The 18,236-nt window shown below is 37.7% G+C and overlaps 2 protein-coding genes across 3 annotated transcripts; both read right to left on the bottom strand.

Annotated features, from left to right (window-relative positions):
• Positions 1-291: 291 nt before the first annotated feature.
• On the bottom strand, positions 292-8,112 carry LOC108672914 (all trans-polyprenyl-diphosphate synthase PDSS1). Of its 2 annotated transcripts, XM_018160674.2 has the most exons (8): positions 7,354-8,112; positions 5,160-5,348; positions 4,427-4,560; positions 3,780-3,918; positions 3,109-3,198; positions 1,880-2,011; positions 1,326-1,520; positions 292-1,053 (listed from the first exon to the last, which is right to left on the bottom strand). In XM_018160674.2, exons 1-8 carry the CDS (start codon positions 7,504-7,506, stop codon positions 832-834), a joined length of 1,254 nt encoding a protein of 417 aa, XP_018016163.1. In that variant the 5' UTR covers positions 7,507-8,112; the 3' UTR covers positions 292-831. The 2 variants fall into 2 exon arrangements, with proteins under 2 accessions (XP_018016163.1, XP_047741704.1); XM_047885748.1 differs by lacking the exon at positions 7,354-8,112 and having other exon boundaries at positions 4,427-4,574; positions 5,160-5,207.
• A 1,748-nt stretch (positions 8,113-9,860) lies between these two features.
• LOC108672927 lies at positions 9,861-16,632 on the bottom strand. Its single transcript, XM_018160695.2, has 3 exons — positions 16,358-16,632; positions 10,510-10,622; positions 9,861-10,131 (listed from the first exon to the last, which is right to left on the bottom strand). Exons 1-3 carry the CDS (start codon positions 16,513-16,515, stop codon positions 9,959-9,961), a joined length of 444 nt encoding a protein of 147 aa, XP_018016184.1. The 5' UTR covers positions 16,516-16,632; the 3' UTR covers positions 9,861-9,958.
• Positions 16,633-18,236: the final 1,604 nt, after the last annotated feature.

Genomic DNA, 18,236 nt, shown 5'->3' on the forward strand with positions numbered 1-18,236 from the left:
TACATATAGGGATGTGATTTCGAGAACTACGAATGCAGTTTTTTGACATCTCCCTTACAAAACGAAGTCAATCTTCTCTCAGAATCACAGCCGTTTAAATCTCATGACCTCAGATTCGTCCGACAAATCTGACACTTTAGATGTAAAATTTACACAGTGCAAACACCACCTCGAGTTTTCGTTCGGAAGCATCTCGCTATCATTTAAAACGTCTACTTTTTTCAGTTATATCTCTTTTAAAAATTTAAACTTTCATCTTTTCTTTGAAAATTCACTGGATAACATTTATTAAATTTGAAACTTTCATAAATAACTTGCATTAATGTGAATTGTTAAAAAACATGCCGACAACGCCTGAATTAACAGTCAATGCACAATAGAAGTCAAGGTGACCTAGATATGCACGAGCGAGATGATTATAGATATAATCTAATCAAGCTGTCCTCAGGCTGAATATACTTTAAAGATAGGCTGTGCGTTAAAATGACAGCAACCGAGCCCACTGAGTTAACACATTTATGGCGCTCTAAAAACTTCTTTTGCCTGTGAAGCTCAAATGGGGAGTGGTTATGAACATGATCATGACACTTGGGCGAACGCTTGGTCATTTAACGACTAATATCTCCGTTCCATCCCAAAACGATGTGAGTATAGCCCGATGCGAAGAAACCAAGTACCGCGAAGCCCTTGGTTTGAGAAAGGAGATTTATGTCATCCCGTGAGGGGTGGTAAAGTTATGTCAGTGCGTCACGTCAGTGCTCGAGTCAGTGTTGATGAGCCCAGGTAAGCACGAAGATCAATGTTTCTGAAACGACATTATGTTCGCGGAAGTTATTTGATCCTGTTGATGACCCTGTCAGTGATGGCTATGAGTGCAAGCTTCTCCTGGGAAGGCGCCAGTTGCTGCAGCATGGAAATGGCGTGTAGGCAGTGTTGGGTTGCCAGGAGTTTGGTTTGCTGGAGGCCGTCGCTGCGGTGCACGCATTCCATGGCAAACTCCACGTCACCAGGCTCGCTGAACCGGCGCAAGATCATCGGGATCAGCTCGGGGAACTGGCAACAAGAGGTAACATTAAACATTTCCCCCGAGTTTGTACCACGAGGATACGGTTTTTATGAACGAAAATCAAAAGCAAAGTATAACGGGCATGAACACAAGAATTTCTAACGATGTCGAATGAAAAGATAAGTTCGAATATATTTCGGCAATAGTTAATTTGCAAATAAATTAAACGCTTCGTTACTGTTATGGCGTCAGAGGAACAGACCAAAATTTTAGAACATCAAAACAAATTGATCGTAAGAATTAAATTAAGGTTCTTGACCTTTTCACAAGCGAACAAGACGGGCGCGGTGGCCATGCCGAGTCTGAGGTCGACGGCCGTGGGTTTGCCGACGACGTTCGAAGAGGCCGCGAAGTCCAAGAAGTCGTCCACCAATTGGAAGGCAATCCCCACGTTACGGCCATATTGGTAGCACATTTGCTGCACCATTTTATCCGCGCCACCCAGGATAGCAACCTGAGAAAAGAGGTCGCTTTGTCATTTCATTAAGGCAAATTTACCATGAACTAAATTTCTGCAAAAGTTTATCCCTGTCGGCCAGGATTGCAGCCTTCACAATCATAAGTTAACAACAATATACACTTCCTTTCAATGCAGTTTCGTCTCACCGAGGAAACTCCACAGCAGCGACTACCCGTGCCATCAATATCAATGAAAAAGTTCATTCAACGATTCATACATTCTATGCTGCAACTTCGTTTTCCATCATACACATAATGCACTATACACTCGATACTGAGGCAGAGTGTTGCAGCAGCAATACGGACGCTGCTACTCGTGGCAAATATGACCCAAGTAAACTACCATACACTAACCGCTTGACAGCTGTTGGCTATAAGAGAAGCTGTCTTCTTGAAGCTCTTGTCCAGATAGTGCGAGAAACGCTCGTCTTCTTTTTCCTTAGAACCCAACTGCATAAACTCGCCCTGCACGAGGTCTGTCAAAACCTGCACATTAAAAGCAATGGTCAGTAATAGCAGACGGACGAGGCAGAAAACGCCAACTCGAGTCAGATGATCAGCACACACACTTGAACGAAGTCTGACGTGCTATAAAAAAACGTCCCAAATAGACTTTTGGTGGCCATAATGGAAGCCCACGGAATCAAAGACAGGTGCCGAGATGTTTTCAGTATATTCCGTAGTAACAACTTGCCCCAAGATGTTCAGAGCCACGTGGAACTTTCTTCAGATGAATACGAAGGTCTTTGCTCACAATGGCGATGCAGCAGCCAGAGAGTTCTTTCGGTGTGACTTAGGCAGGTTATACAAGTGGTCGACTGAGTGGCAGCTGCGCTTCCACCTCGAAAATGTTGTGATCTACGACTTCGAACCCAAGCAACGGACCCAGTAGAGGGTGCGGACGAGACAGAAACGCTCTAGACCAATGAGTACCTATATCAAGCTGAAGAAGGAGAGTAAATCATTGAAAGACCAAACAGTTCTGGCTGACAAAGACCTAAATTCAAGTTCATGTAGGTGATGTAGCGCAAAGCAGCTGAAAGGCAAGTAGGATCTTTGGTGGCCGCTGTAGCACATTCGACATACCTACTCAATCCAGAAACGTTTGTTTAGCGGTTCAAGTCACTTGTTCAGCAGTTGGTCACTTGCCCTGTGAAGGACAGTTGGTTCGGCAGCCGCGACTCAAAACCTTGTGCACCGACCAATAGAACATCCAGAAAAGTGCAAATAACTGATCGCCGGTTTTGAACACATGCTCAATTAGTAGTAGCGTCTGTTGGCCTTGGAGCATTGCAGACAGAGAGGATACAATCGATATCTTCAAGTGAAAACGGCAAAGACACTGGAGCAACAGACTTAAGCACGCCAAAGAACGAAAAAAAAGAAGCGTAAAGTTAAGTATCTTTCCTCATAGGGTTATGACCACAAGAATATTCTTCAAGAAAACGAGAGAATTGTCAACTTGGCAAACGCCTTCAAATCAGGCTTAACAAATTCTGGGCGAACCGGCTTCGCCAGACTTTATCATAACACACGAATAAAAAAACATTTTGCAAGACTAGGGGGAGGAAGGCACTACTGACCTGAGAGAGCACGACCGTCACCTCAGGATTGTCGAGTTTGCCAAGCATCATCAGCGCAACGGAAAGCATATAGTTCCCCGCCATCACCGACTGATGATAAACATACACATTAAAAAACACAGAAAAGTGTTATAATTACTATTATAGTTAAGCAAAGCACTGATCTTGAATTTATACATCTACATGATACAGAGAAGAATTCAAAACATTATAATTTTTTCGTAACTAATGATATCTGTCTAAAGAATAGGACACTTAATCAAACATTCTTCATACTTCATCAATTAATCACGTTAAAGTAATAGTTTTTAAAAACTTTGAACTTCCATGAAGAAATAATAAAGGTAATAATTGATCTATGCTCGGAACATCAACCATCAAATATGACTGGAAACGTCTCATACGGATCATCACAGGTAACATCCAAGCATTGCAGTACAGACTTGAAAGTTATTGTTTGGTCATTACACTTGCATCACATGGTTCACCTTGTGCTGCCCATATCGCTGCGTGGCAGAAGGCTTTCAGTCATGTAACTCTTGTCATTACCTTGCGCTGCCCATATCGCTGCGTGGCAGAGACCTTGCAGTCATGTAACTCTTGTCATTACCTTGTGCTGCCCATATCGCTGCGTGGCAGAGACCTTGCAGTCATGTTACTCTTGTCATTACCTTGCGCTGCCCATATCGCTGCGTGGCCGAGGGCTTGCCACGCCTGGTGTCCGCCATGTCCAGGACGTCGTCGTGCAGCAGCGACGCTGTGTGTATCATCTCCGTCACCTTAGCGATCTCCAGTTGACTGCTCAGCAGCCTGAACAACGTAAGCAAAGCATAACCTTCAAGCATAACACATAGGTAGTGAAATGAACCATTTTTGTCTACCATTAGGTTTATTTAGGATTTTAACCGAGCTTGTAATTAAAAAATATTAAGTTATTGAACCATTCAAAATTTAGTAGCTTGTTACTTTGTTGCAATATACAAAATTTCTGTCTGTATGAAGACTTTATTATGAAATTAATGTTTTCTGTGTAAAGTTTTGCTTATTAAGATAAACATTATAAAAATTTCATGCCAGCAATATTTTTCAATGCCTTTACTTGGCAACTGGAGTTTAAAACTTAGGAGTACATCAGGTTAATTAGGAGTAGAACAAGTCTCGAGAAGTTTCTAATTAGGCTAACATGATGAAATCAATTGAAATTGCCTCTCAACAATTTTAAGAATCAAGGGTTCTGTGTGAAGTCTTCAATGAAGAATTTTTTTTTATAATGCACAATCATATAGTGCTAAGAACTGAGACCCCCAGAATGCAGTACCTGTGATGTTTACAGACGTGTTCATTGACTGCACGAGCCGTGAGAACCGTGATCACAGGACGCATCACTTTGCCTTGACCATCCACATAATAGCATGAAATCTCTTCCAGCTCCTCACTTGTACCACTCAGTGCCTGCACACAAGAGCCTAGGAGACTACACACATATACATTTTCAGGTATGAAAAAAAATATGAATGGAAAGATACAAAATTGAAAAATTTTTGATGAGAAATGCCACAGAATATCATAGTTGTCCGAAATTTTGAAAAGTGTAAATATAGTTTCAGGAGATGGGTTTTGGTAAACTTATACAATCATCATTAAATAAAAAATAAACAAATAACAATAAATTAACTGTAATAAAACAATAAGACAATGTTACAAAAACCCTCTAGTCATAATTGCTGTATTGCTTTTGTTGATTATTTGCATAAAACAATCAAATTTTTTTCAATGGAGTTTTGCATGACATGGAGATATTGTTAAAATTCAAGATAGGCTAAGTGATTTCCTATGATAATGATTGCACCTTCATTTTATGCATCAAATTTCAAATACATGGATATAAAGTGCATATGATGAAATCAAATTACAACAATAAAAATTGCATCAATTAAAATTCCCTGAAAGCAAAGTAAGTCAGTTTTGAGTTACCCAAGTAAATGTCCAAATTATGAAAAAAAAAAATCTTTGTATGAATGTTTGGGACAACATCAGGACAGAAAGCACACCTTTTTGATGTCAATGAAAAGGTTGGTGAGGTCAGGCAAAGCAAGGGTGTAGGGGCTGGAAGAAGGTAGGAGTTGGCCTTCACCCCCTTCAGGAAGAGTAGCAGTGGATGAATGTCGGCACGGCACTTGCAAGCACAAAATGGCCCCATTTACCGAACTGCCTCTCTGGCAGCTTCCATTGCAACCAGGCTTTAAGAAAATTAATTTTTGAAAAAAAGCTAAATTTCAGAAAAGCTGGTTACTGTATATGACATTGCATAATTGGTTATACTGTAAAACAGGGTGACTTGACCACTGACAGGGCCACTTGGAAAATATTTAGCACTTACCTTCTTATGATACAAATATTCGCATACCGTCAACCGGGGCTACTCGCGACAGTTTTGAGCGTTTTTTTGTTAATGACTTAATAACTTCTATCGATGAAACATTTCATAAACAAGTTTAGGCTCATTTTATAGCTCTTTGCGAGGGCTATCGAATGGCATCATCAAAAAAATTCCATATGCTATTCATAAGGTGCCAGAAATTGCAGAAAAACAATAATCAGAATTTACCTATAAAATAATGATTATTACTGACAATTCTTTAATAAATTCTGCCTAATCTTCCAGATTTGGCCAGGCACTAGTATGGAATATATCTACTTGGCGAGCCGCGACTGAATTTTTCGAGCCGTGGTTTTATGGATTTGCCAGCCGTGATTCCATTTCTACGAGCCGTGATTCTATTTCACCGAGCCGTGAATTCCATATCTCGGCCATGAAAAGCCATTTACGAGGTGCGAATGCGAATTTATTTACAAAGTTTATGCACGTGTTACCCCAAATCTCTAATTTTACCCTTAAACAGTCAAACGGCAACAATAAAATTTGTCTCTACTGTAAGTTCAGCACGTGTTAATATACAGTCTGACCGCTTTGACATGACCGCAACTATGCGCGATCTTCAACAAACGTTTTGTTTATTTGTTTACATTACAATGTTTATGTTTTTTCTGCAAGATATTTTTGGCGGAAACAGTAAAGCAATGCGGATTGCGGAAGTTGAAAATTTTATGAAATGACATGTTTGCGAAGTGCAAACCGCGATTTTTTAATCAAACAAAAATTTATGACATTCGAGCCGCGAGATTTCATACCTACTGAAATTATATGATATTAGAGCCGCGATATTCCAGACAAAAATAGGACTTTTCCAGACTAGGCCAGGCAAATGACAATTTTTGTGAATTTTCCAATCTGAGCTATATAGAGGCTGGATTGAAATTTTCCTACTTATGATTTATGAATGAAACCTTGTTCCTTCCAAGTGACAAATTTTTTATACATTTGTAATCTTGTAGTCAAACAATGCATTTTGTTCAACAATTAGATAGGAGATAATTGATCTAGCAGGAATCTTGGAGCTCCCAAAATGGTGGGAAAGCTCAAGGCAGGTAGGCTATTCTGCTCCACCTTGAAGCAGAATAGCCATAATAACATCATAAATCTTGGAGCCTCCAAGATTTATGATGCAGTAATGATGGATAATGCCAGATTACCTGTAGCCATGATACTTACTGGTCTATTTAGGAAGGTCAACAACTAAGTTTCTTGTATCTCTAAAGACAAATTGACCACTATTACAGAAATCAAAATCATGAGAATTCAAAGTAAATTGCTCGTGGCCCGCCCTGTAATCAACTGAAAGAAACAGATGCTTTGTCTCAGCAAAACAACAGGCCCGCCCAAGAGCGATTGATAGGCCTACTTTGGTGCAGTGGTGCTTGTAAGAAAACGAGAACCTTTCATTAATTAGATCGATTGTGAACACTGAACAACAAATGAGCCTTAATACCGTCATTACCGTGTGCGAAAAAATTATTTCTACACATAGCCACCAAGCTTCTGACTTTCGGAGCAGAACGCGGATGAATCTCAATCTCGAGCATGAACTTGTCCGTCAGGTCAGAATAATTAGGAATTGAATTCGGTACTTTTTAGAGCAACCTGCACTACTTTATTAATAAGCGTATCATTCTAAATGAATATTCAATCTTCATTCGAAGATAAAAATCTTCAGAATTTTTTTTTACAATGATTCTGCGCTGGGCTTTTGATTCACTCTGTCTCTACTGACAACATAGAACATTTCCATAAGTAACAGAAGACTAATTTACCACATTAATCCATAAAAAAAACCTTGAACTTACCTGTGTACGTATTGGTGTTTTTTTCAGCAATAACTTTCCAAAATTGAATTTATTTGATGCGGAGGAATTGAAAAACTTAGTTGACGTCCTTAAACTTCTAACCACCGACTTTTGGAAGATTTGAGGAGCCATGACGTTCAGTGTCCGCGCCATGATACTTCTTCACTGAAGATTAGCTCGTCACGAAATTCGTACTGAACGGCCGTTTCTGATCAAATGAGATGGCTGTTGAGTAGCCTCGAAGAGAGCTACATTCTTGAACCTAGTTCAAAACAAATGAATTAAAGTTCAATGTCGGTTCATTATGCGCAATTTCAAAAACTAACTCAAGGAGCAATAGAATTGATAAACTTTTTAATCAGACACATTACACGAATCATGGTTTAGAATTCGTCATTTGCATCTAAATTTCATTTTTGTCACTAATTTTGGTGCACTTGTACTCTCTTGATCACATTTTTTTCTTTGCAAAGCATCGGACTAATGATCTGAATTATGTAAATATTGACGGTTCGATACCAAATACAGCCGGTTTTTATTACTTTATTGGTGCGTTCATCAATTATATCGGTCAAGTCTTGAAATACGTATTCTCAGAGCAATTATCAAAATTGCGAGACCTGTCTTTAAGCATGCACTCTTCTTGATAATTCAATGTGGAGGTTTTCCTCGCATCATCGGGTTTCTTCTCTTCCCATTTTCTGGGTTTTTACGATAGGTGGACTTGATTGTGGTCAGCCTTCAAGATGACCGATACGCCTGGGAGCTCAAGTAAACGGTCGTGGCAGGAGAGCCGGGGTATCAGTGTATTCACATCATCGTGATGAAGTAGAGAGAAATTTGGACTCATTAAGCTGGTTGTGTTGCCAGTGTTATTTCCGTAACTGTTTATAGGCGAAGAGGTAACCCATAAGTTTTGAACAATCTGCACCTAAGAGCATGGATTTTTTACAGCGAATGTCGTGCAAATAGCAACTATCCCTTGCCAGTATAAAGAAGCCAACTTGACCGTTCGAAGTATAACCCTATGATCTCGGATACATTTATCTTCATCAATGTTATCAATCATCCATCATGGGATCAAAGAGTCCCGTCAGCCACGAAAGGCATAAAAAAATATCGATGTTTACTTCTGGAATAAGTCCGAATAACATAGGAGCCCACGATAATTTCTGAAGACGAACTTTAGACTCCAACTTGTTTTCGGCAAAGTACGCCATGCGGCAGACTTTTCTCACTAATTACGCAAAAGTGAAAACGAAACCGCATCCCGACTTGTGCATGGATTGAAAAGTCGACAATAAGAATTCTAAATTAGTCATCAACAAAGTCATCTTTTCGGTTCGGTAATCTTTGTTGGAACTAGAAGCAGGAGTTGTCTCAGGCTGCGTAAGCTCTATCAGGCGAAGTTGTGGTAGAACCATGCTAAAATCCACGATTTTGGTCAAAGTCTGTCCACGATGGGCGACTTTGTTTTGTTGTTATATTCAGCGCTGGAAGTTGGAAGACACACATCTAACAACTTTGCTGATTTTAATCAGTATGTTTCATGACAGCATTCGAATAAAATTCCAAGAACATTCAATGAATTCCTGTTTAGCATGCACAGTTCGTTTAAAGTTAAACCAGTCATAATTGGTTTTCGTGCAGGCAATAACTACAGAATCCATAACCGTCAGACAAAACTGAAGATATTCCAATTTAAACATATCTCGATGTCACAAAGAAAATAGCAATTCACTCTCAATTGGCATGATCCACTTAGAAAAACAAAGACTGAACAGCGTAGACTATATTTTTTTTCTTTATTCAGTCGAACATTCCTACGCGATCGTCTCCATCGAAAATTACTGACGGAGGTAATTCTTAGCTTAAGCAGAGGTAAATAATGATCTATTGCGCAGCTGAGGAAATGGGCTTTCTTGAACATATCATAACAAAAAGCACATCAGTCAAATAATAATTCAGGTGAAAATACTAAAAAATGGTGGGAAATTGTTTGCAGCATAAATCTAACTATCAAATTGAAATTATGAGACTAGTTGAGACATTAATAAGAATTGCATTACAAAAAACTGAACAAAACATGGGACCTGTACCACAATGGTTCCAGTGAGTGAAGGATTCATTTCAGACAACACTTCGTTCAACAGTCGTAGTCATGAAAGACGTCCTAAATTTCACAATTTTTAAATAAGATATATTAAATAAAGGTTAACAATGCCATTTGGTGAGAACTGTATCCACTCATGCTGGCTATCGATCTAAATTTTTTAGCGTGATGAATCTTGAAGCTACAAAAGCTCCAATAATGGTAGCCACAGTGAAGAAAAAGGCAAATATATACCAAGTTTCTTCATCAAAAACATCCGTGAATGAAGGAATCTGGTCATAAACTTTATTGACCAACTTGAGTGTGGCTTCATACTTGCGCTGACTAGTTGGATTGGTTGCCATTCCTGATGATGTCAATAATTTCCACACAAGGATAAACCTGCACAACAATGTGACAGCACAAAATTTCCTCCTGGTAGTGTAAGTTTAGAGTTTTGTACAATTTCAAGAAATAATTACAATGCCTGTATATAACTACAATTCCTGTAGATTACTTCCACTTCTTTTTTGCACCCCCAACAGCTGCTGCTTTCTCAGCCTTGGTGAGGACCACAGCAACTTCCTGCTTCTTAGGAGCCTTGGCGCTCACCATATGGTTGAAATTGGTTAAAAACTCTAGTGTGGTGAGGTTTTCTGTTTTGAAAAGCACTTCACTCCCATCAACTGCAAATATAAAATTCAGAAAATGAAGAGCTTGCACATATTTGGTTACAATAAAATCATTTAAATTAATTCATGGGAATTGAAATCACAATAAATGAGCATTTAAAGTTGAATGTCAAAATTACCCTTAACTTTTCACTCTAGCAAGAAAGTGTAATGATAAAAAACTGAATTTCTTTGTATAATAAATTGAAGGTGACACACGACAACATTTAATCTCTCCAGAATTTTTTTTTATTTTTTCCCCAATCATATTTATATTCTTGACACATTGTCACATTTGGAAAAAAATTATTCAGATGCATATTATACATAAAGAAGATGTTTCCAAGAAGTTTAGAGGACATATTCAACATAAAGACTAAAGTTGTCACTTACTGAGCTGGACATGCACTGATGGTAAGCTGCGGTCACACAAAATGTTGGTTCTCAGGGCACACTTTGGGTTGGTGATTCTTCTTTTATGCTGGTTCAAGTATGATAATATTGATCTGCAATATAGAAATAAAAATTAATCAACAGATAACCACAAGATGATGTTTTTCCACAAATCATCTTTTTTTTACCTAACATGGAGTTGAGTTCTGGCAGTGATCGAGGATGCACGTAGTGTTTGCGGGTCCCAACTTTCTCACTTCTTACTATGCCGGTTTGACTTATCTCGCGAATTTTGTACCGAAACGATTTCAGTGAAAGGTTCAATGTTAGTGCAGTTCAATCAAAATTGTGCGAATAGTGAGAAAAACGGCTAGTACAAGTGTTTTATTCCCGACAAATTTTAGTGCGTGAAACGAGGGCAAGTTTTTGAAAACCCTCGGCGACTGCCGGTAACCCGAGAACAATCGCTGCCTTGACTGCGCTCAGGCCTCGCCTTCCTATACCCTCCCCACCCTCTTGGCCCCTACACCTCCCCCTCTCCACCCGCCTCCTCTCCACCCGCCTACGCGTCGATACCTTGATTCCGCCACCACACCTCTGTGTTTCCCTCGCCAGCTGCAGCTCAGCTGTTTTTCCAGCCTTAATTTTCGAGGGAACTTTACTATACTCAACTCAACTCAGTCGTTTTCTCCGTCCTTTTTCTGTATTTTTCTCCGTTCAAGAGATCTAGTTCGTGCATTTAATAATGGCTGGACAGAAAATAAAAAAGATAGTCGAAAAGCCCTCAACCGCCTCTAGAGAAAAGCCATCTACGGCCTCTAGAATAAAAAATAAAACCAAATCAGCCCAGCTAGAGATGGAAGTTTGCAAGACTTATCGAACCCGGTGGAAGTCTAGTAGCTTCTTCAAACTATCGCCAGTCATGAAAAGATCCGGTCAAATGACACGAGTTTAGATCTATGAACAAGGCACGAAATGGAAAAGAATCGGCGACAGGCCACATCAGGCCTACACTTCAGAGCCGACATCACTATGTTATGTTATGTTATGTGGTATTTAATAAGCTTTAGAGTGAGAGATTCATAGTCAAAGCTCATATTTAGTGTTTTTTATTGTTCTTATTTTATTGCAGGTAATATTTTCTGGTATATTATTTGTTAAATAAAGAGACATAATACGTTACAAAAGAAACAACTATATTCTAGGCTACCTATATATATATTATGTCAACAATTAAAATGGGATAGGAATATAAACACAACTACCGGTATGTCTTCCTATGCAATTCAACTGAATAGATACTTTGGTCATTTATGCATAACAGATGAAATTTCATGATAATAAAAGGGAAAGGTCTTTTTTCCATGTCATAAATAAAATTTTGGAGCTACAAGTTTATACAATTTGAAACAATGAAAAAAAAAATCCAAACAGCAGATTTGGTTTTTGAGTCACGAGTCCTATATTCTCAGCTATGTAAGACAATATTCTAACTATGACAATTTATCCAAGTAAAATTTTAAATTTTACCCTTGACATAGTAAAAACAACATATTACTTCGAAAATTTAGAGGCAGAAAAAAAAAATGGTCAGCAAATTCACCATTTCTTTACACGAGGATGGAGCTGGACTCTGAAATGTTTTCTCATGGTAAAAGTTGTAAATTTGCTGGCTATTTTCTTTGTTCTTAAATTCTTACTGGATTATTTTTTTGACCTTACTTTATTTAACTGACCTTATTTTCTTTAAAAAGTGACCTTACTTTGTTTTAAAGCAATTTTGTACTTTTCAAATGCATTTTATATATTGTAAAACATACATTGGAGTTTTTGCCATTTTCAAGTGGTCAGCCAAAACCACAATTACAAGAAGTCAAGAATATCCATCAAGGCAATAAGTAGTTAACATTCAGTCATTGTGGTAGTGTTTCAGTGATCATGTGTGATGTGAGTGCCTTCCTGTTTTGGTTTATATTTCAAAGTTTAAGAGTTTATATTGCATGCAATTATTTGACCAGGATGATTTTACTGTTACAGAGACATCATTACATTAAATTGTTTACTTGCACCTACCTCCTGGTCAACTCACTGGTGAAATTTGTCAAGTGCCATTCACCCTAGGGATGGCAGCCACAATGGCATTAGGTGAGGTGATATTACTAGTACGAATGTTATTGATTTGTTATTATTATTTATTTTCATCTATATTATTATTATTATTATAATCTATATTTACCCATCATTTATCTATCATTTAATGAATGCATCTGCATCATTCATTTATTATTAATTTATCATTCATTCATCAGCCATTATACATTCATTTAGCATTCATTTATCTTTTTTTATTGTAATTTATTTATCATTTATTCTGATTTTATTCCGTTTAATTCTGATTTTGGTGAATTTATTATATACCATTAAAATTCATTCATTTATCAGTCACACCTGTTTCCCCCACCCACCTGCAGGATGCAGTCTACACCTGCAGCATGCAGTCAAAGTCTCAACCAAAATTTTTAATTTTAGTTAGAATAGCCTAGATAGCCTACAAGGCTACAACTAAAATTGCTTTCTAATGGTGCTGAAATCTTTAAAATTGGCTCATAGGAAACCTAGAAATCATTGTTTTTCCACTAAAGTACTGAAAATTAGTTAATTTTTGGGACAAAATTGAATAAAGAAAAAAATTTATAGTTTTTCATTTTTATTTGTACGGCACTCAATTATATACGCAATTTTTCTACATTTTCTTCTCCTTTTAGATGTATAATTTAAATTACACTGGGAAGAAATTTTTTTCTGCACACACCCTTAGGCCACAGCCCACTTATACTTATAGCACTTAAAAATGAACTTGAGAAAGAGTCTAACTAATATGTGTTTAAAAATTACTTTTCAAAGACAACGCTTCTAAAGATGGCAGTGTCTCTGATGTTACTAGGGTAAACACACCATATTCCAACACTGTGGGTAATTCTGACACCCCTCAACTTTTTCCTTTATATTAAGCTTGGTCTTAGTTCCTTCCACGCATGCGTAGATGGTTGAAATAGTGATGTCATACTATTGCGTGCCAGATTTCCACAAAACCCTAGGTCTAGCGGAAAAATGTTAAGATCCGCAGAGCAAAAGTCCAAGTCAACTAGTGAGAAGTCAAAACACGTATGAAAGTTGATAGTTGACCTTGCTTTACTAAATAGTGATAAACTGTTTGTGTAGAAAGAATATTATGGTTTGAGACTTAAATAAATCTGTGAATATATTAGTAATCATTTAAGTATACTTGTATTTGCTGATTTTAAGTGGTAAATAAATTAATAGATGATTGATTTAAGAGATGGTTTTAAAAACATAAAAACTAATTCCGACACGGTGACGGTACAACATACAGCTGTGAGTGACACAGGGTGTCATATTCCGACACAGCTCACACAGGGTGTCGGAATTCAACACAGGGCGTCAGAATTACAAATTACGATTTTGAAGCGCTGTCAGAATTAGTCTCACAATATGCCGCATTTAGTCACACACAGTGTTGGAATTCAGCGATTTTGTAGATTTGAATTCTAAAGGCTTTTAAATAAATATGGCAACATTTGTGACGTTTTATCATTGCTGGCACGCATAGTGGCAAAGCAGAGGGTTTTTTAGACTGTCTCAAGTTCATTTTTGAGTCCTATAAGTAGACCAGTAAAGTATCATGGATACCAGCATTATCATGCTTAAGAAATTGGTTAAAATCTTGAGTAGGGTAAACGCGGTATATTCCGTCACATTAAGGATGCATCGAGAAATGAAAAACTATAAAAAAATTACTGTATGCGTTACTCAAGTTCTGTTTGCTTTATGTGACTCTCAAAACACCGCACTACGCGTCAGCAATGACGAAACGTCACAAAATGTTGCCATATTTATTTAAAAGCCTTTAGAATGCAAACCTACCAAATCCCTATATTCCGTCACTGTGTGTGGCTATATTCGGCACTTGGTGAGGCGTATTCCGTCCGCGCTTCAAATTCTACTGATACGTAATGCCGTCATCCACGTGTTCGAATTCCGTTCGCTGTGTGAGCTGTATTGGAATACAACACGGCTTTAATTAGAACACTAATGAATATTGAACACTACTTAATTACGCTTTTAGTTAACAACTATTAAGCTTTTAATTAAGCAAATTTTAATTTTTGTACACAGCTTGGAATGATCTGTGTGTGTTCAATTCAAGTTGTGACGGAATTAGTTTTCATGTGCCTAAATCCATTTCTCAACTTAACCATCTATTAATTTATTTACCACTTGAAATCAGCAAAAACAAGTATATTTAAAGGATTCCTAATATATTCACAGACGTATTTAAAAGTCTCAAACCATAATATTCTTCCTATACAAACAGTTATTCACTATTTGGTAGAGCAAGGTCAACTGTCAAATTTGAAACATTTTTCGATGATCTCACTGGGTAGCGTGCATTGTCTCTCTTTGGATCTCAATATTTTCCCACTAGATGGCCAAGACCTAGTGTTTTTGCAGTATTTCGACACGCAAATGTATGACGTCACCATTTCAACCATCAATGAACGCATGTAACTAAAACAAAGCTTAATATAAAGGAAAAACTAGAGAAGTGACCGAATTACCTACGATGTCGGAATATACCGCGTTTACCCTATTTCTTGCTAGCCTACATCCTTAAGGAATAAGTTGTTGGAATATGGTGTGTTACTGTGTTTACCCTAATCGTCTAACGTACCATGAATTTAATAAATTTTTTACTTTATCTTAATATATTAAAAAATTATTATTAAAATTTTCCATGTTTTTTCAATTTTTAAAATTTATTAGCCTGTAAATTGATCCAAGCATGCTGCATAGTCTACAACTTTACACAAGTGTGCAAAATTACAGATCAATTGGACAGGTAGGCTATTCTTAGGCTCTGAACCACTCTGACTGGTAGAAGTGTCAAGTGTGTTAAATACCTAGCTACCGGTACAGAACGATTAAAATTTAAAAGATTTGCAGGCTCACAGCAGACAGACAAACAAACAAAAACTTAACAAGAAGCTAGTATGGAATATATCTACTTGGCGAGCCGCGACTGAATTTTTTGAGCCGTGGTTTTTATGGATTTGCCAGCCGTGATTCCATTTCTACGAGCCGTGATTCTATTTCACCGAGCCGTGAATTCCATATCTCGGCCATGAAAAGCCATTTACGAGGTGCGAATTTATTTACAAAGTTTATGCACGTGTTACCCAAATCTCTAATTTTACCCTTAAACAGTCAAACGGCAACAATAAAATTTGTCTCTACTGTAAGTTCAGTACCGACAGTACGTGTTAATATACAGTCTGACCGCTTTGACATGACCGCAACTATGCGCGATCTTCAACAAACGTTTTGTTTATTTGTTTACATTACGATGTTTATGTTTTTTCTGCAAGATATTTTTGGCAGAAACGGTAAAGCAATGCGGATTGCGGTAAAGCAATGCGGATTGCGGAAGTTGAAAATTTTATGAAATGACATGTTTGTGAAGTGCAAACCGCGATTTTTTAATCAAACAAAAATTTATGACATTCAAGCCGCGAGATTTCATACCTACTGAAATTATATGATATTAGAGCCGCGATATTTCAGACAAAAATAGGACTTTTCCAGACTAGACAAGAAGTAAAGTTAAAGAGAAGTGTTGCAAAAAGTCTTTGACGCGATGTCACAGATACTACTATACACAAGTAGATTTGAAAAATAATTTCATCAATATTCACGAATCACGACTCACTACCTAGATACTGGCAAGAATTCGCAATTATCAAAACACAAAGTAAAACAATAAGCTTACCGTATAGTAAAAACTTGTTGCTTTTCTGTGAATGGATCAAACGATACAGTAATTCTGTCGGCGCCACCGTAATTCAGTAACTTGACCTGCTTGCCTAATGCTGATAATAAACCTGCTGATCTTGAAACACTTCCCCAGTTAGTGAAAGGTAAAGCCATACTGATCTATATAAGGCTCAAGTGCAGTAGCAGACGACGATCCTCACTGAGCAGGCGCGGTGATATTTCTGGCAATATGCGAGACTGCGACGGTGCCTCCGTGTTCCGTTTCGTAGGAGTTACAGAGAGGAAACGAATTGTAAATTTTACAAGAACTTCGAGATGAACTGAATTCTACCATCAACCTACCATTGCACTGCTGACACATAATTTTTCTAAATTATTTTCGTCCAAGTAGTCAGGAATGAGGTAAAAAGTATTGCGACAGTTGAGAAGACTAGATTTGCAACATGCAAGGAAGGGACATTCATTGAAGAAAGTTATATAAGTTTGGCCTCAGAAAAATAAACGAGAATAATCATTTTTCTCAATATTATTGAGGAAAATGAATAAACAAAATGCTCCCGAAATTGCATTGCATCGTATATCAATGCACCTACATATCAGCAAAAACTGATAAATATCATAAAATATGCTACGAGTGGAATATTGATTGATGTCTTCATGTATAGTCATATAAATCTTCATATCCTGCATTGTGCTGGCTCAATCCAACTGCATCTCCCCAGATCTGCTGACAGACAAGTGTGTACCGAATTGACACTCCTCCGAACTCGCGAACGGACTCAAACGTAAAACCTAACATTTCGCTCAACCGAACCACTCATAAGTCTTTCAAAACTGAAGGGATCTGCTCGAAATTTGGAATATTAGTTAGTATTATCGCTGTACGTCGTCAATTCTGTTCTACAGGTAACTCGTTCGCTTAATAAATACAATCGCAGGCGAGGTAAGTGCCAATCTGAATATTGAAGATTAAAATTAGTTTAGATTATGATACAAATGCATGCGGATGTATAGCTTTTGATTTTTTGTTCAATAGGCACGTGTCGGGTGTTGCTACTAAATAACCTAGAGTTATTTAGTGCACTGCATCACAACATATATGTAACGAGAAAACGACCATTGGTGGACTGGGGAGACAATAGATGCTATTTATAACGAATTATGTCTTGATGGCTATGAGGTCGGAAAAATGCGCTTTATTCAAATTTCTAAACTTCTATTAGATTATTGCTGGAACTCGCGCCGAATTTCGTCATATTAATTAACTAAATGTAGCGTTTTTAGCGCATTTTCTCATTTATGGAAAAAAGGCGCTATTGTGCTCGTCATGTCCGACCGTGACTTCACGTCACGGACGGACGAGAAAATGCGCTCTATATCACGCACTGCAGTGAGTACCGAGTTATATTTTTTTCTGTCTGATCTCGGACTGTTTCCTAACACAGGGACAGGAATAATTACAAATTTATATTCAAATTCAGTCATCATTTCCACAAGTCTTAATCCAAACGTGAAAGATGAGCAGCATATGTGCTTCAATTAAAAAACAATTAATTATTTGTCTTTTCGAAGCAGATAGTATGCTGAATCTAGTAGACGGCTGAGGAGTAGGAATGCCGCATAGTGACAATAGTTTAGTTAATGATACAAATACAGCCAGATGTACAGCTTTTGGTTTTAGTGTTCAGTATTTACATGTCTGACGCGATTCATTGCTATTCCTTGAAACACTAACCGAAACCAGACGGTTATCAGCTAGTTGCTTAAAATAAGTATTATTGCAGTCTTGTACCGACTGAAATCGGGTGGGTTCTAGAAATGATGTACTTTGTATACGATAGCGGTAAAAAATCTCTGTAGTCATTTCGGAAAAT

Source organism: Hyalella azteca, unplaced genomic scaffold (assembly GCF_000764305.2).
Source record: "Hyalella azteca isolate HAZT.00-mixed unplaced genomic scaffold, Hazt_2.0.2 contig2982, whole genome shotgun sequence".
NCBI lineage: Eukaryota > Metazoa > Arthropoda > Malacostraca > Amphipoda > Hyalellidae > Hyalella > Hyalella azteca.